This window comes from Salmo salar, chromosome 15, assembly GCF_965601325.2.
Source record: "Salmo salar chromosome 15, fSalSal1, whole genome shotgun sequence".
Classification (NCBI taxonomy): Eukaryota; Metazoa; Chordata; class Actinopteri; order Salmoniformes; family Salmonidae; genus Salmo; species Salmo salar.
Window position 1 is genome coordinate 65,591,602 of NC_138305.1, and position 25,701 is coordinate 65,617,302.

The 25,701-nt window shown below is 42.6% G+C and overlaps 1 protein-coding gene across 11 annotated transcripts in view; it reads right to left on the reverse strand.

The window, feature by feature from the left end:
- Positions 1 to 25,701, reverse strand: part of LOC106571865 (membrane-associated guanylate kinase, WW and PDZ domain-containing protein 1) — a 233,759-nt gene that overhangs the window by 9,842 nt on the left and 198,216 nt on the right. For 10 of the 11 annotated variants that reach the window (XM_082961974.1, XM_082961973.1, XM_082961969.1 and 7 more), the window contains 4 exons: positions 17,227 to 17,491; positions 8,675 to 8,766; positions 7,435 to 7,630; positions 6,894 to 7,196 (listed from right to left, as the gene is read on the reverse strand). In XM_082961974.1, coding sequence (XP_082818100.1) covers positions 6,894 to 7,196; positions 7,435 to 7,630; positions 8,675 to 8,766; positions 17,227 to 17,491 — 856 coding nt within the window. The remainder of the gene's footprint in view (positions 1 to 6,893; positions 7,197 to 7,434; positions 7,631 to 8,674; positions 8,767 to 17,226; positions 17,492 to 25,701) is intronic. The other variant, XM_082961970.1, reaches the window with a different exon arrangement.

The following is a 25,701-nucleotide window of genomic DNA, read 5'->3' on the forward strand; positions in this document are numbered from 1 at the left end:
AGGGATCACTGGGGAGGATGCAGCCTGTGCCACAGTGGAGTGGTTAGATGCTGGACGTGTCATTTGGTTTCTGACCCTTGGAACGGCTCAGAAAATGAGATGTATTCCTAAAGATTGATACTCAGAAATCTCAGGCTCCTCACTTATGTCAAGAGAGAATGCACACTTTATCAGAGAGGCTACAGACAGACTGTTTGCATACTGCGTGCTACGCAAGCAAAGCAATACAAGCTGTACAAGCTGAGTGACAGCGTTCAATACAGCACATCTTGTTTACAGAGCAGCTCTGAACAGACACTAGGGAGCTTTCACTCTCCTCTCCTTCCCTTCCCTTCCCTCCCTCCCTCCCTCCCTCCCTCCCTCCCTCCCTCCCTCCCTCCCTCCCTCCCTCCCTCCCACATCCATATTTATCACATCACCTTGCGCTTCAAGCTCCCCTCCCTTCTTCTTGAATAAAAACTGCACTTGTGTCCTGCCACTCTATCCAAATAATGAGATATGGGACATTACTGGGTGTGACAAATACCCAGGATTTAATACCCAATCTGCTAATCACAACACCAGAGCACAGCAGCTCACAATGGTGGGATGGGCTGGAGGGAGAAAAGGGGTTTGCATAGTATGATGTATGGGAGAGGGATAAAGCCAGTGCAAAGCTCTTTGTCCGTCACAATACCCAAACATCTATGACCCTCTCAGGCAAAAGAAGAATCCATAGACTGATCACAAACGTATGGACGTGCACTATTTCCCTCCATCAATATTCCCTCTCATGTCTCTCTCTATGTTGGACGGCCACTAGCGGAGGGGGAGATCTGGTAAAGAAACATCCCCATCAGCACATTAATTCATCCCATCCCCACAATGAGACTGGAAGAAACTCTCAAATGTCAGAAGCAGTGCACTACATGGGGAACATAGGGGTCTGGCCAGAAGTAGTGCACTGCATGGAGAATATAGGGGTCTGGCCATTAGTAGTGCACTGCATGGAGAATATAGGGGTCTGGCCAGAAGTAGTGTGCTACATGGAGAATATAGGGGTCTGGCCAGAAGAAGTGCGCTACATGGAGAATATAGGGGTCTGGCCAGAAGAAGTGCGCTACATGGAGAATATATGGTTTAATTTGAGTCACAACCAGAGACAGTTGAGACAGAAGTGTCACTGAGTCTGAGGATCCAGCTGCAGACAGTGCCGATGAGCACATTCAGGTCACTCATATAGAAAGACATCAAGTCTCAGTGGGATATCTCCTGCTTGTATAAATGATACGTAAACAACCTTTACTTCTACCTTCTATTTAATGGGGCTTTGTCACGGGTATCGTCGGTGAAGGAGGACCAAAATGCAGCAGGACTGTGTTTGTTCATTTTGAACATTTATTTAAATCAAAACGAACACAAAAACAACAAACAAGAGAACGACCGATCCACTGACAGTCTGGCAAGGCACAAGGCTAACACAGAACAATCTCCCACAAATGACAAACACAAACACACCCTAATATATGGGACTCTCAATCAAAGGCAAATAGACAACACCTGCCTTCAACTGAGAGTCCCAACCCCAATTAACCAAACATAGAAACAGACACACTAGACTAAACATAGAATACATGAAAATCAAACAGTACCCCAAAACCCCGGAATACTTAAATCAAATGCCCCTTCAACAAACACACCACCCCGAACCACATAAAACGAATACCCTCTGCCACGTCCTGACCAAACTACAATACCAATTAACCCTTATACTGGCCAGGACGTGACAGGCTTCAACTATAGCCCACAGGATCAATGGAACTGGGTCCATTGTACTGCACAGTAGCTAACAAAACATACATTTGATAGTAACCAGGCCATATGGCATGTTTTACACCATGCTACATCTTCCTGGTCATCAGGCAGGCTGTGTAAGGAGACCTCGGAGCAATATTGGTGCTGCAAACTCATCAGAGGGAAGTTGATACTAAATTTGTTCAGAGGACGACATTTAAATCAAATTAAATCAAATTGTACTTTTCACATGCGCCAAATATAAGATGTAGAACTTAGAGTGAAATGCTTACTTACGAGTCCTTAACCAACAACGCAGAGTTTAAAAAAGTAAATAAACTAAAGGAAAAATAGTAACACAATAAAATAACAATAACGAGGCTAGATACAAGAGGTACCGGTACCGAGTCAATGTGCAACGGGTTAATCTAGGTAATTGAAGTAATATATACAGTACCAGTCAAAAGTTTGGACACCTACTCATTCAAAGGTTTTTCTTTATTTTTATTATTTTCGACATTGTAGAATAATAGTGAATACATCAAAACTATGAAATAACACATAGTGGAATCATGGAATCACCTCCATGCTTCACGGTGGGAACCACACATGCGAAGATGAACCATTCACCTACTCTGCGTCTCACAAAGACACGGTGGTTAGAACCAAAAATCTCACATCAAAGGACAGATTTTCACTGGTCTAATGTCTATTGGTCATGTTTCTTGGCCCAAGCAAGTCTCTTCTTCTTATTGGTGTCCTTTAGTAGTGGTTTCTTTGCAGCAATTCGACCATGAAGGCCTGATTAACGCAGTCTCCTTTGAACAGTTGATGTTGAGATGTGTCTGTTACTTGAACTCTGTGAAGCATTTATTTGGGCTGCAATTTCTGAGGTTGGTAACTGTAATGAACCTATCCTCTGCAGCAGAGGTAACTCTAGGTCTTCCTTTCCTGTGACGGTCCTCACTATTTCATAGCGTTGATGTCTTCACTATTATTCTACAATGTATAAAATAGTAAAAATAAAGAAAAACCCTTGAAAGAGTAGGTGTGTCCAAACTTTTGACTGGTACTGTACATGTAAGTAAGGGTAAAGTGACTATGCATAGATAATAAACAGAGAGTAGCAGCAGCATATGTGAAGGAATGTGTGTGTGTGTGTGTGTGTGTGTGTGCGTATGTGAAGGAATGTGTGGGTGTGTGTGTGTGTGTGTGTGTGTGTGTGTGTGTGTGTGTGTGTGTGTGTGTGTGTGTGTCAGTGTAGTATGTGTGATTGCGGGGTTAGAGTCCAGTGCATGGCCCTGTAGTCATGGGTGAACAGGGAGTACAGGAGTGGACTAAGCACAAAGCCTTGACAGCCCCCAGTGTTGTTGGTCAGCGTGGCGGATGTGTTGTTGCCTACCCTCACCACCTGGGGGCGGCCCGTCAGGAAGTCCAGGATACAGAGGGAGGTGTTCAGTCCCAGGGTCCTTAGCTAAATTATGAGTTTGGAGAGCACTATGGTGTTAAAGGCTGAGCTGTAGTCAATAAACAGCATTCTCACATTGGTGTTCCTTTTGTCCAGGTGGGAAAGGGCAGTATGAAAAGCAATATAGATTGCATCATCTGTGGATCTGCTGGGGCAGTATGCAAATTGGAGTGGGTCCAGGATTTCTGGGATGTGAGCCATGTGGTGGCTAATTTCTGCATTACCAAATGAGGAGAGTTACAAACTTCACACACCAGTCAGTTATACTTAAAACTACATCTTTAATAATTAAGATGCTTTTGCAAAAGCACTTGACTTTCATTGATGCGCTATCTCTAATGCACCATTGAAAAGTGACTACACAAAAGTACAAATGTCTTTTATTGCCAAGATACACCCCTTCAACGTACATGACGAACCACAGATACATAGAATGGGTCACAAGGTCAAGTTTTGTATGAAAGATATCTATAAAACATAGCAGACAGCAACTGCTGTGTCAACAGTGTTCATTGTATAGACCAGTGTCTGGTCCTCCTACCCCAAACTGGAACTGTCTCTCCCTGGTACGGTATAGAACAGAACCATTAGCTCATCCAATGACATAAATCAATTGACAACTCTAGATACTCCCATCTCAAGTAAACTCCCTCTTGACTCCACTCCTGGACAAGCTCACTGAGGGGAGTGAGCCTCTAGGTCATACACTATCCCAGGATAAGTGCAAGATCTAAGAATGGACATACAATGGTCCCAGACACTGCCATACACCTTCCCCCAATGCCAAAGGAGGGAGTGACTTGCGCACAGACATTGTGAAGACAAGTAATTGGTTCCCCATTAATCACGCCATCCCTTCACATGGTTTAACAGATACATTCACATATGACAAGTATCTCACATAAGCATATTATGCAAGTAAAACATCTATGTTACCCAACTAATTCTGATTCATCCGCCACAGCCATCCTTTCAAAGCATTTCAGCCTTTCAAAGCATTTCATGGCTACAGATGTGAGTGCTGCGGACCCGAAGTCATTTAGGCATGTTACCTTGGCGTTCTTGGGCACAGGGACTATGGTAGTCTGCTTGAAATGTGGTATTAGACTGGGTCAGGGAGAGGTTGAAAATGTCAGTGAAGACACTTGCCAGATGGTCAACGCATGCTCTGAGTACACAACCTGGTAATCCGTCTGGGCCTGCGGCCTTGTGAATGTTAACCTGTTTAAAGGTCTTACTCACATTGGCTTAAAATCCCTCTTTGACGGCTGAGTGACCTTAACCTGTTGGGTCTAGGGGGCAGCATTTGCACGTCTGGATAAAAAAAATTTACCCGATTTAATCTGGTTACTAATCCTACCCAGTAACTAGAATATGCATATACTTATTATATATGGATAGAAAACACTCTAAAGTTTCCAAAACTGTTTGAATGGTGTCTGTGAGTATAACAGAACTCATTTGGCAGGCAAAACCCTGAGACATTTTCTGACAGGAAGTGGATACCTGATGTGTTGTATTGACTTTAAACCTATCCCATTGAAAAACACAGGGGTTTAGGAATATTTTGGCACTTCCTATTGCTTCCACTAGATGTCACCAGCCTTTACAAAGTGTTTTGAGTCTTCTGGAGGGAGATCTGACCGAACAAGAGCCATGGAACGATGATGTCCCATTAGACACCTGGCGCGCGAGTTCATGTTGGGTACCCTCGTTCCAATACGTTATAAAAGAGTATGCATTCGTCCACCTTGAATATTATTCATGTTCTGGTTAAAAAAGGCCCTAATGATTTATGCTATACAACGTTTGACATGTTTGAACGAACGGAAATATATTTTTTCCCCTCGTTCATGACGAGAAGTCCGGCTGGCTTACATCATGTGCTAACGAGACGGAGATTTTTGGACATAAATGATGAGCTTTTTTGAACAAAACTACATTCGTTATGGACCTGTGATACCTGGAAGTGACATCTGATGAAGAGAATCAAAGGTAATGGATTATTTACATAGTATTTTCGATTTTAGATCTCCCCAACATGACGTCTAGTCTGTATCGCAACGCGTATTTTTCTGGGCGCAGTGCTCAGATTATTGCAAAGTGTGATTTCCCAGTAAGGTTATTTTTAAATCTGGCAAGTTGATTGCGTTCAAGAGATGTAAATCTATAATTCTTTAAATGACAATATAATATTTTACCAATGTTTTCTAATTTTAATTATTTAATTTGTTACGCTGACTTGACTGCCGGTTATTGGAGGGAAACGATTTCCTCAACATCAATGCCATAGTAAAACGCTGTTTTTGGATATAAATATGAACTTGATAGAACTAAAAATGCATGCATTGTCTAACATAATGTCCTAGGAGTGTCATCTGATGGAGATTGTAAAAGGTTAGTGCATCATTTTAGCTGGTTTTATGGTTTTGGTGACCCTGTCTTTGACTTGACAAAACATTACACACAACTCTTGTAAATGTACTGTCCTAACATACTCTAAATTTATGCTTTCGCCGTAAAACCTTTTTGAAATCGTAAAACGTGGTTAGATTAAGGAGATGTTTATCTTTCAAATGGTGTAAAATAGCTGTATTTTTGAAAAATTTGAATTTTGACATTTATTTGGATTCAAATTTGCCGCTCTTGAAATGCACCTGCTGTTGATGGAGTGCACCACGGGTGGCACGCTAGCGTCCCACCTAGCCCCAAGAGGTTAAGTGGCGACAATTTCACAATTTTGCCTTCATAGATAAACAGTACAGACAGCTATAGAATGTGCTCAGTGGAACTTAAATGACATTCTGAGTGAATCACCTAGAACCGGCCACGTATTAAGTCTGCCTCTGAATCGGTGTTGATAGTGTTTTTGATAAAGCACCAGCCAGCCAGTCATCCCCGGCGGTGAATGCAACTGGTCACATAAAGAGATTTCTGTTTCCCTAAGCTCATGGTTATGGAGTTTGTGACCTCGAGCTGTACCATTAAGTCCACTCCCATCAGAAATTACTCCCCTGCTATTCATAAAGAAGGTGGGAATGAGGATACAATGAGGAGTGACTGTCAAAATATTGTAATTCCACCCCCAAGAAATGACATCAATTGTGTTGCTGAGTGGCGGGCGGTGTTGATGCACTGTTAGAGTTGTGTGTTTACTAGTGTGCTGCTTGGCAGACTCAGGTTGTTTCACGCACTGGGGCATCACTATTTCTCTGTCTCACTTTGTAAACTTTGAGAGGGACTTTTGATAACACAAGGAAATGGGCTGTCTGGACAACATCAGGGGGAGTGTTCTGTAGTTATTAGGCTTAGCTACGACTCAATCACCTCAGATCTTTTCAAGAGGCTGTTTATTAATATATGCTTTTCAAGCGTAAGTTAACCCTTAAAGGGTTGGTTTTCAGAAAAGATTGTTAATACTGTAGATTAACGACCACAGTAAAGTCAAGTAGAAGAATCAGGCTTTGCTCAGATTACAGGATATTTTACCAGATTATTCCCCAGTTTAACCCAGTTCAACCCATAGCAAATGAAAACTGGTTCTCAGACCAACCTGAGAACAGAAAACTTAACCCATCATAGCCCACGCTGGTAGTAGCAAAGCCCAGCTCACCATAACCCAGCCTAGTGTAGTATTGCCTACCCCACTCACCGAACGTAGTCCCAGCATCAGGCCTAGAGACAGATGACACAATGACGAATCCGAAGCCCTCGTTCTCTCCACGTTGGATCTCCACGTCATAGGGCTGCAGGGCTGCGGTAACCACAGCACTGCCGGAGCCACCTCCTCCCCCACTGCCGATGCCACTGGTGGAGCCACTGCCGGAGCTGACCGTGTTGAGGGAGTTCTGGCTGCCCTGGGGGGTCCGCTTGCCCTCCGTCAGGGAGGGGGCCTGGGTGCTGCTGTGGTGGGACGAGGCAGGGGACGGGGGCACGTCACCCTCCCCTTTCGAAACTGAGGAAGAGATGGGGAAGGAGGGGGGATGAAGGAGGACGGGCAATACAAAAAAGGTTTTCAGCAAATATACAAACAACAATCAAACATTTGGCATGGGCTAGTAATAGTTAAATGAGCCACTAGCACTAGGTCTCATCCAGAACCCAGGCTTGTGTGGGTAGTGTAGGCAGCCGCTGTTGTTGAGTGTGTGGGTGAGTGTGCATATGCCTGTGTAGTCTCTGTGACCTGTCCTCACCTCCGTATCCAGAGCTCTTGCGTCGGACGGTGAGGTTGACGTGGCCCTGCTTGGCGGCCTGCTGCATCAGCTGCACCACCAGCTGGTGAGACTTCCCCACCACCGCCGTGCCGTCCACACAGATGAGCTCATCCCCCGAACGCAGGCGTCCGTCCTCATCTGCTGCACCGTACTTCACTATGTGCCCAATGTAGATCTACAAAACGTATTACAAATACATTATCCCTGTAATTCACTTGTAGTTCAAGTTCAATACAGCACAGTTAAATAAAACCCTTGTTCCATGACAGGTTCCATGTTAGTCGTAACTGAAGCTAAGCCTAGAGCGGCATTGTAGTCTTTTGAGGCTGTAGAATGGATAGGGCTGGTGTGTGGCGGTGGTGAGTGTGTGTGTGTCTGTGTGTCTGTAGGAAATTTAGTACAGGGTGTACCACGGAGCATCCTTGGCACAAATAACAACTGCTAATTCCTCTGTGGTAGGCTTGCTGCCTACAGCATTTCTATTTCTCACTCTCATCTTTCGCTCTTTCTCTTCATTATTTTTTCTCTCTCTCGCTGCCTTTCTCTACTTTTCTTTATCTCTCTTCATGTCCCTTAAAAACACATGGCACAGAACCAAAGGCTTCTGGGTAAGGCCCTTACTTTCCCTAATAAGCTGTCTAAATGAACCTCCTGAGACCAGCATGCAGACCTACCTCATCTAGACCTACCAGTCATCTCTCACAGTCAGACAGACAGCAGACTGTACATTTCTACTGCTCCATATTATAGGGAGAGACTGGGGAAAGAACAAGTGATGCAGATGGAAGAGAGAAAGACGACTAAGAGGCTGCCAGTTCTTGGCAGTTGGTTGAGCATCACAGTGTGAGTGTGATCTGACAGAGAATGAGTGTTGTGAAAGTGTGTGTGTGTTTGAAGCTTAACAAAGAAAGCCCTAAGGCAGGGACTCTGACAGGAAACATACCATGATGAAGCTGTAATTGACCATTGAGGGTTCAGTACTATAGCTGCCCTTTTAACACGCATTCATTAACACGCATTCATAACTATGTTTAGTGTTTAACATGTGATGAAATTACCAGGCATGGGGAATGTTTAATCATCAGTCGTGTATAAGTGAATGGTGTGTTGCAAGGGGAGTGATTCAATATGAAAATGTCCCCTTAGAATCCCTTTGCTTTTCCTTGGCACATCTAAACTAAACAGTGACAGAGAAGGGACATGGTGGAGAGATACTCACCGGCTCCCCGGGCTCATTTCCTCCAAGGATGCGGAACCCAAATCCTGTATCCTTCCGCCACAGGAAAATCTCCTGCTCCTGGCAATCTGGCTCTGAAACACACAACAACAACAACAAGAGCTCAGTGGAGGTGGAACAGGGAGCAGACCTGACACCCAGAAATGTAACTCTACGGCATGACTGTTGCATTAATCAATACACATTCAGTTAGGTAAGATCTTGTTATTTAACAATCTAGTATGAACACCCCCTTCTCTCTGCATCATTGGTTCCTTCTCTCAGGTGTAAGGTTGGATCCCCACAGGACAGGAAGAATAAATGCCTGGATGCACTTGCTATCTATGTGAATGTGACCTGTTTTAATGAACACATACTCTCTCTGCCTCTTTTTCTCTTTCCCCGTCTCTCTCTTTGGAACACACAAACACATGCTACACACACATGTTTGTAGGCCCTCTGCGGCTGTGGCAGGCTGTGTGAGGACTACAGCTGTTGCCGTGACCATATTATAGCCACACCGGCAGTCATGAGTCACGACCGCAGTAAAATTCCATGTGACCGTTGAGTCATGGTAATCTCCTTTATGAACCCTGGACATGCTTTGGTAGTACCCAACTTGTGAACTACCATCAGGTCCTAATGGCCTGGTACTCAGGGCTCTATGGTCACTCTAACCACTCTGACAACAATGCAAATGCAATCAAAAATCACATCAAACACTTATCATCAAAACAGTAGGTCTATCATACTTTTAAAACTCAACTCACTGTGATGATCAATTTGAAGAAAGAAGTTCAACAGCAGGTTGAAACTGAGTGTAAAACATGGTTGTGTATGTTGTTTCAAAGCCTAATACAAGGAAATGGACAGCGCTTTCTAAGCTGACGATTCATTCAAATAACCCGTACACATATTAGAACTGATGCATAGGCTTATGAGCCCAAGCCAATAAAACTGAATTCAAATTATGATTTTGCCATTACACAATGCATGTCCTACCGCACATTACGCATGGCAGAAAAACATTAAACAAAACTGATTTAAGATGTCTTTGGTACATAATTGTTCTAGCCTTTGAGTGTGGACTGTATTATTATGCATACTGGATGGACTGGTTACTTTATGCTATTTTCCAAAAACTCTATCCATGAGTGGGAGAGAATGTATAGCCCTAGGCAATGATGTTGCTTCATTGATTGTGCAGGGTGGTTTACAGCTAGCCTACAATTGCAGAATTTGATTTGGAATAGCCTAGTAACATGTAATTTTATATTTTCATAATTAATTGGGTGACACATTACCTTTAGCTATACAGAATATCTCACCACCATGCATTTCCATCTCCTCCTCTCTCTCCTTTGTTCCTTTCTCGAGCACGCAGACGGGCTGTCAACAGTTTAGTTGAAATATGTTTCGTTGTGGTGTTCCGGAACATATTTCACTTGGTTTCCCAAATTAAGCACTGGGTAGCTGCAGGAACAAGATTGGAGAGCCAATGGTATACAGAGTTTGGGCAGAATATCACCTGTCGGGCAGTGAGAGCATGCTCCTCAAACAGTGGTTGATGCATGGAGTGAAATAAGTGTTCTTATTTTATTTCTCAGCTGCACATATTAAGCACACAAAGCACGCAGCCTCCATTCGCTATTCCAGTGCATACAGATGACATGTCTTTTTCCCCCTGACCCTGCACATTTGATAAGTGGGCCATTCTAAATAGAAACTAATTTTACATATTAGTAAAGACTAGATTAAATTGAGAATAGTCTGATGGGTGAAAATATGATCATTTGACGAAAGAACAGCTGTGCAGCCTGAGGCAAGGAACAGAGCACAAGGTTTTTGTGCGACTTTCTCAAATCATCAATAATCTATAGACGCACCATGCAGCATACAGTGCATTCGGAAAGTATTCAGACCCCTTCACTCTTTCCACATTTTGTTACTTTACAGCCTTATTCTAAAATGTATTAAATAAATAAAAATCCTCATCAATCTACACACAACAAGGACAAAGTGAAAACAGGTTTTTAGCAATGTTTGCAAATGTATAAAAAAACAGAAATACCTTAGTATTCAAACCCTTTGCTATGAGACTCGAAACTGAGCTCCGGTGCATCCTGTTTCTATTGATCATCATTGAGATGTTTCTACAACTTGAATGGAGTCCACCTGTGCTAAATTGAATTGATTGGACATGATTTGGAAAGGCACACACCTGTCTATATAGGTTCCCACAGTTGTCAGAGCAAAAACAAAGCCATGAGGTCGAAGGAATTATCTGTAGAACTCGGAGACAGGATTGTGTCGAGGCACAGAACTGGGGAAGGGTACCAAAACATTTCTGCAGCATTGAAGTGTGGCCTCCATCATTCTTAAATGGAAGAAGTTTGGTACCACCAAGACTCTACCTGGAGCTGGCCGCCCGGCCAAATTGAGCAATCGAGGAGAAGGACCTTGGTCAGGGAGGTGACCAAGAACCCGATGTTCACTCTGACAGAGCTCCAGAGTTCCTCTGCGGAGTTGAGAGAACATTCCAGAAGGATATCCATCTCTGCAGAACTCCACCAATCAGGCCTTTATGGTAGAGCGGCCAGACGGAAGCCACTCCTCAGTAAAAGGCACATGACAGCCCACTTGGAGTTTACCTAAAGGCACCTAAAGGGCTCTCAGACTACGAGAAACAAGATTCTCTGGTCTGATGAAAGAAAGATTGAACTCTTTGGCCTGAATGCCAAATGTCACGTCTGGAGGAAACATGGCACCATCCCTACGATGAAGCATGGTGGTGGTAGCATCATACAGTGGAGATGTTTTTCAACGGCAGGGACTGGGAGACCAGTCAGGATCAAGGGAAAGGTGAACGGAGCGAAATACAGAGATATCCTGGATGAAAACCTGCTCCAGAGTGCTCAGGACCTCAGACTGGGGTGAAGGTTCACCTTCCAATGGGACAACAAACCTAAGCACACAGCCAAGACAACGCAGGAGTGGCTTGGGGACAAGTCTCTGAATGTCTTTGAGTGGCCCAGCCAGAGCCCAGACTTAAACCTGATTGAACATCTCTGGAGACACCTGAAATTAGCTGTGCAGCGACACTCCCCATCCAAACTGACAGAGCTTGAGAGGATCTGCAGAGAAGAATGGGAGAAACTCCCCAAATACAGGTGACAAGGTTGTAGTGTCATACCCAAGAAGACTCGAGGCTGTAATTGCTGCCAAAGATGCTTCAACAAAGTACTGAGTAAAGGGTCTGAATACTTATGTGAATTTTACCATTTTTAATACATTTGAAAAAAAATCTAAAACATGTTCTTGCTTTGTCATTATGGGGTATTGTGTGCAGATTGATGAGGGTAATAAACTATTCAATCAATTTTAGAATAAGGTTGTAACGTAACACAATGTGGAAAAAGTGAAGGGTTTTGAATACTTTCCGAATGTGCACTGTATATACACTACCGGTCAAAAGTTTTAGAACACCTACTCATTCAAGGGTTTTTCTTTATTTTTACTATTTTCTACATTGTTGAATAATAGTGAATACATCAAAACTATGAAATAGCACATATGGAATCATGTAGTAACCAAAACAGTGTTAAACAAATCAAAATATATTTTATATTTAAGATTCTTCAAATAGCCACCTTTGCCTTGATGACAGCTTTGCACACTTTTTTGGTTACTACATGATTCCATATGTGCTATGTCATAGTTTTGATGTCTGCACTATTATTCTACAATGTAGAAATTAGTAAAAATAAAGAACAACCCTTGAATGAGTAGGTTGTCATGACTTTGGCCTGAGTGGGGGAGGTTTATGACCCCCATAAATGCCTTTCCCTTTTTTCCTCTCTCTACTCTACCGATGTGACTATTGAAAATCCCTTGGTTAACATTGAGAGAGAGTCTGGTGACATCAAAAGATGGGAACGGAACCATATTTCTGTAATCCAACCAGCTGAAAATATGCGTTGGTACTAAATGAATATGATGCCAGATCAGTTGGCGTCTGAGACATTATTACTGATGATAGGACAACATAAACTGTATCGTGGAAAGTCTACACATTCTAGTTATCAGATTCACAGGAAATTATTGTGCAATTTAAATGTTGAAATATGAAACTATTTGTGAAAAGATTAAATGTAATTTCAGCTTCCAAATTAGTGAATTGGTGTTTCATGAGTGAACTATGCTCAACTCAGTGGCCCTGCCCATGTGAACAGACATTGGTTATAAACTATGAAACACGCCCTTCTCTCCCCTCCTATATAAAGCCCTTGATGAAAATGTAACTTTCTGTTCCCAGGGCGTTAGGGTGACAGTCCTACGTTAAAAGGGCTCAGATAATAAGCTGTTCCAAGGACGTGAGGACTTGCGGTCCCCGCGTTGAAAGGACAAAGATCACCTGCAGAACTAAGCCAACCTCAGCGTGAGCTCTGGTTGAACGACAAGAACCTAACGATATTAGCATCGAATCTCAACGTGAAGGTGAGGACCTACACACCGAAGGATACATTTCGACTATACCAGCCAGAATATAGCATGAGCTTAAAAGTATGGCAACTTGGTATGAACTTTGAACTCTTATTCACTAAAGTATTGATACCTCCTAGCCATTGCGTTAGCAACCGCAGCTGTAAACGTGGGCTAGGAGAGGAAGGACAGAGTATCCATTCTACCACGCTCCAGTTCACCACTAGACAGTCTTCAGAGGACCAGAGACCCATGCTGGACAATCCGGGCTACGATCTACGACCAATCTCCTGAAGCGCAGCTCAGAGTAAATATTTATTGCATTCTCCTTTTTCAAATGGGTGGTAATTTAGATACTGTATCTACGATAGCATAGCTTCTCCCTTTGTTACTCAGTCTTCCCGCTCTTTCCCTCAAACCCCAGCCGCTATATCGGCTCCGTTCACCAGGTCCATCAACGTATGATTCATTCTGTGTATATGTAATTCTGTGTGATTAGTTAGGTATTTAGTAAATAAATAATTAAACCAAATGTTGTATTGCTGATTCAACTTGTTAGCCAGGGTTCGTGAAGATAACCAAGAATTTACCACTTTCAGATGAGACTGTGACGATTAAATATTGACTGCTATTGATGTAAAAAAATACTAGGTCTTTACGAGTTTATTCGGAAGATAACAGCTCTATAAACATTATTTCGTGGTGCCCCGACTTTCTAGTTAATTATTTACCTGATTAGCTTAATCAGTTAATATTAATTACAGAGAAATTATTTTATAGAATAGCATGTCATGTCACTTAATCCGGCATAGCCAAAGACACGACAAGGTGTTCTAAAACTTTTGACCGGTAGTGTATGTTTTGATATCTAAGACATTTTAGGATTTGTATCATTGACAACTAAAGTTCAAATTAACTCTAAATCTAGCATATAGGACCTGTTTCAAATTATCAATTTTATACTCAACATAACCATTTCATGTGCGCACTTGCTCCGTAATGGGAAATATATTTATATTTTACTCAGCTAAGTTCAATTATATTCTTCTTAGTATGAAATCATATAAAATAAAATAACGGCACGGGACTTATAAGCATAGCTTGTCAGCTAAATGAAAAGGCCTATGGCATAGTGCATAGCCAGATAACATACAGTAGGCCAACTCATATTCTGTTCTTCTGAAATACATTTTCTTAATCGCATGTTTCTTTAGACTTGCCTAAAATAAATAATGGATGTATTGTTATGGTGTGTATTACATTTATTTATTAGATATTTTTAAATGTAGGTGTTCCAAAGGGGCTCATCAACTGCTTGTATGTGTGGAGGCCTGGAAATGCAAAATGTGTCTTTGTTAATTAATGGTCAATTACCATGAGACCAGCAGGCTTTTGCATGACAATAACTGGCTGATAAAATGTCATGACTTCCACAGCCCTAGTGAGGACACAGGCGATTTGGTGTCAGTCTGTTCACCCACAGGGCAAGTCTGAACACAGGGCACGGGCCATTTCTCCTGATCCGCCACACAGTCTCCATTAGCCCTCAGCTCTGCATCTGTGTGTGTGTCTGTGTTGGATAAGTCATTAGCCCTCCACTGATCCCTGTCCCTAGCACAGCGATCAGAGCGCTCACACACACACACACACACACACACACACACACACACACACACACACACACACACACACACACACACACACACACACACACACACACACACACACACACACACACACACGCAGCCTCTAAGCGTCAGACAAAATGTTCTCTGCAGGAGGGTCCCAAGCATCATCTCATCTCTAGCTCTGTCTCAGTCCTGTCTCTGTCTTAGCCATCTCCTGGCACCACTAACACCACAGATCACCATAATGCTGATATCAGTCCACAATCTACTACATGAAAAGAGAGATGCGTCTGCGTGTTCCTCTCATCCTCCCACTCTCCAACCCATTCTAATAATCCAGCCCACTCAAACAGTAGGATCAGCTCCACAGCAGAGGGCTGCGGCTCCTTGAGGGGTTATCAAACAGATATACCAATCAGGCTGAGCTTAAATCAGCCCTCACCGGGCCCAGTTAATATTTAATCAGCAGCAGCAGACCTAGATTCTACTGGCTCTACTTTACACACTGATTAACCAGAACTGCAACACCGCAGGCGCCTGCTAACACACACATACTCCCAGGCTGAGGCAGGCTGGCAACTAGCATAGTCATTTACATTCATCTATGGTTGGGGAGTAACAGATTATATTAATCAGTATAGTCAGTGTAATCATGTAATCTGATGAGATTACAGATACTTTTGGGAAACCAGTTTATGTCTTGGATTACTTTTGTAATTTTGAAAAAGGATGTTTGTGGGAAAAAAATACATTGACACCTTTCTGTTTCTCAATGACATTCAATTCAGAATTGAAAAAGGTACAAGTTTAAGATTGTTCCACTTGAGCGAGTCTGACCATAAGCCAGAGACCACTATGATGACACACCAAATGTATTTCATGGATCCTTTTGATCTTCTTCTAATGCCTCTTAATTAAGGGGAAAGTAATTCAAAAGTAATCAGATTACATTACTGAGTTTGGGTAACCAAAAAGTTACGTTTTCTGATTACAATTTTGAACAGGTAACTAGTAACTGTGACGGATTACATTTAGAAAGTGACCTACACTCTTCAGCCCAAAAGGCTACCATTAACACACACGCACACACACACACGAACGCACAAACACACAAGCTGCATGTGCACACGTAATGTGCATATTCTTCTGATGGGTGCGTTTTTAATACACCATACATGTAAACACATTATTGTTGACATCAGACACGCAACGGCCGGCCGCTTATGAATTGCAAATGGCAATCGAGAAAAACAACATTACATTCCTATTACAGTAAGTTCTGCTTGCTTGTCCCCCAGTCAGCCTTAATGTATATGTTGCAATGTAAATTACTCTTTAATATAGAATAACAGTTTTTCTCGAGGAGTCATTGTATTGCCCCGAGATGGGAATGAATGACCAATTGTTTGGAGAACAAACCATTTCTCTCAAGAGACTTGTAGTGAGTATAGTAAATAAGTGGGGTGGTTCCCTCCTTCACATGAATAATAGAAGACCTGAGCTGTGATTGCAAAGGATATGGGGGAGAGCCTTAAGAACAGATGCTAATAATAAGATGTTATAATTCAAAATGGGTGTACATTCTATCGCTCCCGATGCTTAGAGAAAAAAGTATTGTATGCGGCACACTATCAAATGAACGTTTTGGTCAATAGACTTGTTTCCTGCTGATGAGAACATCTATTGACCGAAACATTCACATTATTTTTATCAAATGGTTCTGCTTATCCATTAACCACAGTCAACCTCCAGTTGTGTTCCTGTACTCCTGCACAAGCAACACAGAAATAGCTCATGACGTAAGCTTGGGTCAACATTATATATACCATACTTCAATTCTGAGCCGTCAGCAAGGTAGGATGTATGTGATCCTTCATTTTTAACCCCTTCTTCTGGTGGCAAGGCAGTATACACACACCTACACAGTGTTTGGAAATGCAGGTGCTTCATATTGCAGGAGATGTCGATAGTACCACAGAGCAGGAAACGTCTGTTTTTCAAGGAGACTAAGCTCTTTGAGACACCGTTTGTCATAGAGTCAGGTTTGAGTCATACCACACACACACACACACACACACACACACACACACAGACACACACACACACACACACACACACACACACACACACACACACACAAAGCTGTTCCTACAAAGTACTCAACAATGCTTCTCCTCCAGGATTCAATGCAACACCCACACACTTTCAAGAAATTGATACGCTCTCTAGTATATTCCAAACAGAAAAATGTGAAAAGTTCCTCTCTTCCCACCAAACAACAGACAGGATGATCAAATACATGGCTCCTTCACTAATGTCTCAACGTTTGTACCTGTATCTATAAAAACATATATTATATCTAATATTTTTTGGCAACATTGTTGAACCTACCTTTATCAGTTGTCATCATAAACCACAATGAAGTATTTGATTTTGAGTACTCACGTCTGCTCTCATACATGCTCCTGGACTGGGCCCAGATCTTGAAGGGGTCTGGCTTCTTCTGGAGGGTCATGGTGCCATCTCCAGGGTCCTGGGTGGGCAGCGGAGGCAAGCCAGGCAGCGGCTGAGTGGGTGCGGCCGGAGGGGGGGCCATGGCCTCACTGGGCATGTTGGAGGGGGGGTGGCTGGGGGAGTCTATGTGGGTGCTGCGATGGCTGCACACACTGTGCTGGGAGCTGCTCTGACTGTCCTTCCTCTCCAGCTGCTGCTGAATGAACAGAATGGGGGGGGGGGGAGGGGGGGGGAGAGGGTGCAACACGAGGGAGAGAGATAAGACGAGAGGAGGAGGTGAGGTGAAAGAGAGAGACGAATAAGAGAGAAATAAGAAAGATGGGGAGAGAAAAGAGAGAAAGAGAGATTAGTAAGAAGGGAAGGTAGTAGAGAGCGAGAAGAAGGTAACAATAATCCAAGGTCAACATCATAGAAACACCAAGTGAATTGAGTGTGACTGTCAGTTAGAGCTGTAGTCTAATGGTGTTGGGGGAGAGATTGTTTCTATGACACCAACACACAGAAAAATAGGTTTTAAGTATGAAGTAGACATTGGTCTGAAGCCAAAATTCAAATGAGCACCACAATGCCTTCTTCACCCATGCTCTTTATTCATACACTCACTACGTTCTATGTGTAAACACATTTATTGTTAAGATACTTTCTTTGATTTGAAATTCATATATTCAGTCCAATACAAATCACTGAATACATGACAAGACAAAGGGACATTTGAAGAAGCTAATCAAAATGAACTGTGGATTAGTTCAAGGAAATCATGTCATCAAGTTGTGTCTATTTCAATTAAGACATTTTACGGTTCAAGGATATTTGTTATGGTTAATAAAATGTTAAAACCAACACAAATCATCAAAAGAAGAGTTAACACATTTCAAAATAATCTTGTTAGTAGAAACAAAACACACTTACAAGCCAACACTTCATTTTGATCAAGAGAGAGTTGCAAATACACCAAGACAGTTGGGTCCCTCTTGCATATGGCAGTGTACTTTGAACACATATTTAAAGCCCAGCACCAGAGGCAGAACAGCTCTTAGAGGCTGACACAGAGTTGCATGCAGCCTGACATTTCAATGATATAACACAAAGGGGGAAAAGCCTGCTTTCCTCTGAGAAAAACTAATCAACAGTGACAGCCAACCAGGGTCACCATTGGTCCCTCTTGACCCGTACAGCGCCCTGCCCCTCCCCCACCCTGTCACATGACCTCAATCGGCGACGCCCCTGCTATGACTGATGCCATATCCCTGTTAATCTCTAATCCCAAATATCCCTGCTTCCTGTTTCTTATACTCGTCCGGATTAGTGTCACGATCTTTGAAAGCGGCAACTCTAGCCATTAGCTCGATGCGGATGTTGCCTGTAATCCATGACTTCTGGTGGGGATATGTACGTACGGTCACTGTTGGGACGACATCATCAATGCACTTATTGATGAAGCCGATTACTGAGGTGGTATTCTCCTCAATGCCATTTGATGAATCCTGGAACAAATTCCAGTCTGTGCTAGCAAAACAGTCCTGTAGCATAGCATCCGCGTCATCTAACCCCTCCGTATTGAGCGAGTCACTGGTACTTCCTGCTTTAATTTTTGCTTGTAAGCAGAAATCAGGAGGATAGAATTATGGTCAGATTTGCCAAATGGAGGGTGGGGAAAGCTTTGTATGCATCTCTGTGTGTGGAGTAAAGGTGGTCTAGAGTTGGTTGCATATTTGACATGCTGGTAGAAATGAGGTAATACGGATTTAAGTTTGCCAGCATTAAAGTCCCTGGCCACTAGGAGCGTCACTTCTGGATGAGAATATTCTTGTTTGCTTATGTCCTTATACAGCTGGTTGAGTGCAGTGTAAGTGCCAGCAACGGTTTGTGATGGTAAATAGACGGCTACGAATAAAATAGATGATAACTCTTTTGGTAGATAGTGTGGTCTACAGCTTATCATAAGGTACTCTACTTCAGGCGAGTAATACCTCGAGACTACTTTAATATTAGACATTGCGCACCAGCTCTTATTGACAAATAGACACACACCCCCACCCCTCGTCTTACCAGATGTAGCTTCTCTGCCCTGCCGGTGCATGGAAAATCCCGCCATCTCTATATTATCCATGTCGTCGTTCAGCCACAACTCGGTGAAACATAAGATATTACAGTTTTTAATGTTCCGTTGGTAGTATAATCTTGATCGTAGGTCATCCATTTAATTTCCTAATGATTGCACGTTGGCCAATAGAACGGATGGCAGTGGGAGTATACTCACTTGCCTACAAATTCTCAGAAGGCAGCCCAACCCTCCGCCCACTTAACGCAAATGACAGGGATTTGGGCTCGTTCCTGAGAAAGCAGTATATCCTTCCCGTCAGACTCATTAAAGAAAAACTATTCTTGTCACGTATAATGATAGAAGAGAGGCGCGGGGGGGGGGGAATCAGGAGTGCGTAATGAGACAAGACAGTCCGGGGTTGGTGGTGATGAACCAGCTCAGTGACTCCTAGAAGGCCGGTGACGTAGACCTCCGGAGCTGGTGAACAGAACGAGCCGTCGAACCGGGGAAATTCATGACTATTCTTCCAGTTCAAAGTGAGCAATTGCTGTTCTGATGTCCAGAAGTTATTTTAGATCGTAAGAGACAGTAGCAGCAACATTATGTACAAAATAAGTTTAAAAAATAAGTTACAAAGTTGGTTAGGAGCACGTAAAATGTCAGCTATCCACTCCGACGCCATTCTACAATATGAGACAGCGCAGAGAAGCGGGGTAAATTTTATAACGGTATTTTGACATGCATAGGTGAGACCTGCTTTGATAATGCAAGCTATGGATTACAGAATAAAGTTAGGAATTTCCACACAAGACAGTAGTCACGATTTTGGGTTTCAGTGGGATTGGGAATACAGGAAAATAGCCTAGGCTCAACATAAGGTTATATACAGTAAGGCTATACGACGTGAGTCAATACACAATACACTTGATTTAGGGTACATTATAGCATGCTAAATGTTTCTAATCAGTGATTTAGGCTACATTATAGCATGCAAAATGTTTCTAATCAGTGATTTAGGCTACATTATAGCATGCTAAATGTTTCAAATCAGTGATTTAGGCTACATTATAGCATGCTAAAGGTTTCTAATCAGTGATAGATGAGCAAACTAATAAATGAGCTACCACTTCCACCTGTCCAGCCATAGATCAAATAACCAAATGTACAGACAGATTCTGTGACACAAAATCACACTGATTGATTATCACCAAGTCACAGGCTTTTGGTCGGAAGTAGGCCAGGCTACTATGTGATTGATGAGAAAAATCCACTTGTATAACACGCTAACAAAAATGTTCTGATCAGCTAATATATGAGCAAACTAGAATAAAGATGATCATTAGCATTCACCTCAACTTAGCTAACATTTCCCTAGCCTAATTGTTACCAAATATCCAAACGGAGATTCAGTGATTTATCTAGACGAGTCATCCATGCTTGTCTCAAAGCAGCGTGATGGAGTTGTCCCGATTAACCTCTTCTCGTTCGCCTAGGATAGGGGGCGCTACAGCGATTTTTGAAAAAAAATTGTGCCCATATTAAACGGCCTCCTACTCAAACTCAGAAGCTAGGATATGCATATAATGAATACTTGTGGATAGAAAACACCCTAAAGTTTCTAAAACTGTTTGAATGGTGTCTGTGAGTATAACAGAACTCATATGGCAGTCAAAACCCCGAGACCGATCGTAACAGGAAGTGGAATTCTGAATTGCGGACTCAACTTCATCAGTTTGCCTGTAAATCACACAGTGAGCAATGGTTCATTGAGCACTTCCTATTGCTTCCACTAGATGTCCCCAGTCTTTACAAAGTGATTTGAGCCTTCTACTGTGAAAACTGAATGAATGAGATGCAGTGGAACGTGGTCACAAGAAGAGGGCCATCACCATTATGATGCCGGCGCCCCTGGCTACCCTCCCCTTTCGAAACGTTTTGAAACACAATGCAATCGTCCCCCTTGAATCTTATTGGAGCTCTGGTTGAAAAAGGCCCTAAAGATTTATGTTATACAACGTTTGACATGTTTGAACGAACCTAAATTGAAAAAAAATGCATTTTTTCGAAAGTGGAGTCCCGCGCACGACGGAACTTTTGGTGCAGCCTTCAGAACGCGCTAACAAGAACAAGCTATTGGAACATAAAGGATTAACTTTTTCCGAACGAAAATACATTTGTTGTGGACCTGGAATCCTAGAAGTGCTTTCTGATGAAGATAATCAAAGGTAAGGGATTATTGACAATAGTATACAAGACTAGATTTGATATGCGATTGTTCCAAGATGGCGCTGACCTGTAACGGTAGCCTATTTTTCTGAGTATCGCATCCCCTTTTATCGCAAAGTGTGATTACCCAGTAAAGTTCGTTTTAAATCTGGCATTACAGGTGCTTTCAAGAGATATTCATCTATAAATCTTAGAATAACAATATTACATTTTAAAAATGTTTTCGAATAGTAATTTAGTAGATTGTAGCGCTGTTTCACCGGATGCATTTGAGGGAAAATAGTTAGTCAACGTTACGCGCCGATGTAAAATGCTGTTTTTATATATAAATATGAACTTTATCGAACAAAAGAATGCATGTATTGTGTAACATGATGTCCTAGGGGTGTCATCTGATGAAGATTGTCAAAGGTTAGTGCTGCATTTAGCTGTTTTTTGGTTATTTGTGATGCATGCGGTTGGTCGGAAAATGGCTATGTGGCTACTTTTACGATATACTCCTCTAACATAATCTAATGTTTTGCTTTTGCTGTAAAGCCTTTTTGAAATCGGACAACGTGGTTCGATTCAGGAGAGGTGTATCTATAAAACGATATAACATAGTCCTATATTTGAAAAAAATATATATTACATTTCGTTATGCTAATGGCGATGTCACAGTATCCACAGAAAATGGTGCCCCTCCTCGGCCGGGCGGCGCTCGGCGGTCGTCGTCGCCGGTCTACTAGCTGCCACCGATCTATGTTCTGTGTTCGTTGTGTTTTGTCTGTTTAAGTCCGCACCTGTTTCCGTTTCTGTAATTAGTAGGGGGGGTATTTAGTTTGTTCCTTGTGGTTTGTGTTTTGTGCGGGATTGTTTATTCGTCAGCGGGCAGGTCTGTGAACGTTTTGTGTTTTTTGCACATTTTTCCCCAGCGGATTCTCGCTAGAGGAATGTTATATTTGCCGGGCTGTGCCCCGTGCGTATCTTTGTTTTCTCGGGGTTAACTGTGTTCCCGTGTGGTCTCTGGGCACACCCTATGCCCTTTTGTTACGCCGAGTGTTTTTTTCGGTGAAATAAATATACCGTTCTACGGCACAACTGGACTACGTCTCCTGCGTTTGACTCTGCCTTTTCCTCCTGCCTTACGGAATCGTGACAGGCGATAGGATTTTTCGCTGGATGTCCGTCCCGCATAAGGGACGGTGCCCAACCAGGAGTTAAAAAGGCGTGCTAAAATGATAATGTAGGTGACCACATGACTATTTCATTAAATCCGTATACTGTAATGGTTGTATTTGACTTTGGGAGTTTCAGTATAAGCAAGAATTTGATACATGCCTTCAATTGTATTAGCCTAGTTTATTCCAATAGTTTCATCATTCAGTTGATCATAACTAAGGTGAGTTTTCCTCTATCTGTGCTTTTTCTAGGCCCAATGGCTGTTTCTTCATATCCTCACTCCGCTGCTGCCTGCCTTCACCTTGTTATTCTCAACACCGGTTTAAATCAACATACTACTGTTTCTAGAAACCTGGCTTTTTTTCGGGTTCGGGCTCATTTCATTTCTGTGATGTCGGACCAGGCCTGTGTACGGGCTTCAGCCCACTGGGATTGGAACAGACTGGGATCGAATTTTCAGTTCTGATAAGAGCTCTAAACTGCATTCTGGTCTCCTGTGCAGGCTGTCAGTGTCAATTATGTGTGTGCTTTGAACTTATGACAACTTTGTGTGAAGTAAATACTCTAGGTTATAGGCTTCCATCTGACAACATGTTTGGATAATGTACTATTTTATTTTTTGCCGATCTGCTGCTGCACATGTGTATTTCGTGGAATTGCATTACTGCAACATTGAGGGAAATGTTTATAATTTCCCAGGTCTTTTTTTTGGGAAATGTGAGATATTTATCTATTAGAAACATTTTGAATATCAAACTCACAAAAATTATAATTACACAATTACACACACACATCCTAACACACTGGCATGTATGGCCTTAGAGATACGGACCAAAAAACGAATGGACAAAAATGAATTGCTCGGTCTCAGGAGGATACAGTGAGGGAAAAAAGTATTTGATCCCCTGCTGATTTTGTACATTTGCCCACTGACAAAGAAATGATCAGTCTATAATTTTAATGGTAGGTTTATTTGAACAGTGAGAGACAGAATAAGAACAACAAAAATCCAGAAAAACGCATGACAAAAATGTTAAAAATTGATTTGCATTTTAATGTGGGAAATAAGTATTTGACCCCCTCTCAATCAGAAAGATTTCTGGCTCCCAGGTGTCTTTTATACAGGTAACGAGCTGAGATTAGGAACACACTCTTAAAGGGAGTGCTCCTAATCTCAGTTTGTTACCTGTATAAAAGACACCTGTCCACAGATGCATAAAGTGGAATGGGCTACAAGACCATCGCCAAGCAGCTTGGTGAGAAGGTGACAACAGTTGGTGCAATTTTTTGCAAATGGAAGAAACACAAAAGAACTGTCGATGTCCCTCGGCCTGGGGCTCCATGCAAGATCTCACCTCGTGGAGTTGGAATGATCATGAGAATGGTGAGGAATCAGCCCAGAACTACACGCCGTGAAGGACTTTAAATCCTGCAGCACCCGCAAGGTCCCCCTGCTCAAGAATACATATACATGCCCATCTGAAGTTTGCCAATGAACATCTGAATGATTCAGAGGACAACTGGGTGAAAGTGTTGTTGTCAGATGAGACCAAAATGGAGCTCTTTGGCATCAACTCAACTCACCGTGTTTGGAGGAGGAGGAATGCTGCCTATGACCCCAAGAACACCATCTCCACCGTCAAACATGGAGGTGGAAACATTATGCTTTGGGGGTGTTTTTCTGCTAAGGGGACAGGACAACTTCACCGCATCAAAGGGACGATGGACAGGGCCATGTACCGTCAAATCTTGGGTGAGAACCTCCTTCCCTCAGCCAGGGCATTGAAAATGGGTCGTGGATGGGTATTCCAGCTTGACAATGACCCAAAACACACGGCCGAGGCAACAAAGGAGTGGCTCAAGAAGAAGCACATTAAGGTCCTGGAGTGGCCTAGCCAGTCTCCAGACCTTAATCCCATAGAAAATCTGTGAAGGGAGCTGAAGGTTCGAGTTGCCAAAAGTCAGCCTCGAAACCTTAATGACTTGGAGAAGATCTGCAAAGAGGAGTGGGACAAAATCCCTCCTGAGATGTGTGCAAATCTGGTGGCCACCAACAAGAAACGTCTGACCTCTATGATTGCCACCAAGGGTTTTGCCACCAAGTACTAAGTCATGTTTTGCAGAGGGGTCAAATACTTATTTCCCTCATTAAAATGCAAATCATTTTATAACATTTTTGACATACGTTTTTCTGGATTTCTTTGTTGTTATTCTGTCTCTCACTGTTAAAATAAACCTACCATTAAAATTATAGACTGATCATTTTTTGTCAGTGGGCAAATGTACAAAATAAGCAGGGGATCAAATACTTTTTTCCCTCACTGTAGGTGGGCAGAACACAAAACTGACCTCAGATCAGTTTTTAGCGACAACTTTACCCTCTGGACGAGGCTCCAGGGGATGCTATGGGTGTGTCATTTACAGCGGTGATGGAGCCTCCTAACTGCCAGTATTGATATCTCATCAGGTTAAGATGAGTCGTAAAGATGAGGAGGCGTTTGCTCTTTAAACCTCAGAATAAAGTGATTGTCCCTGGAGAGACCATCCCACCGCTCCAGTACTGAGATAGCTAGTCTGTCTCTCTTCCTCTCTGTCTATTGTAGCTGTGGGATCAAGCATGTGAGTCAGTCCCATAGAATGGCTCCAACATTCCCTTCAGTTATCTCCCTTATTCCATCATCATTTGTTAATCTCTCCTCTTCACTCTATCGATACCTTTTGTATTGCTTATCTCGTTTCCCCTCATCCTTGGCTCTGTGCATTTCAACTAGTTTCTGTGAGCTCACATGAGCCACTGGTATAAGACAGCCCCTCTTTCATCCCTCCCATCCCTCTCATCTGTGGTTCTCTCCCCTCATCCTCCTTTCCCCTCATCCGTGACCCTGTGCCCTCCCTACCAGCTGCACACCATTACAATGACTCAATCAGGGCACCCAGGCTACCCTTAAATCACTCAAAGTATGACAGCATGGGAG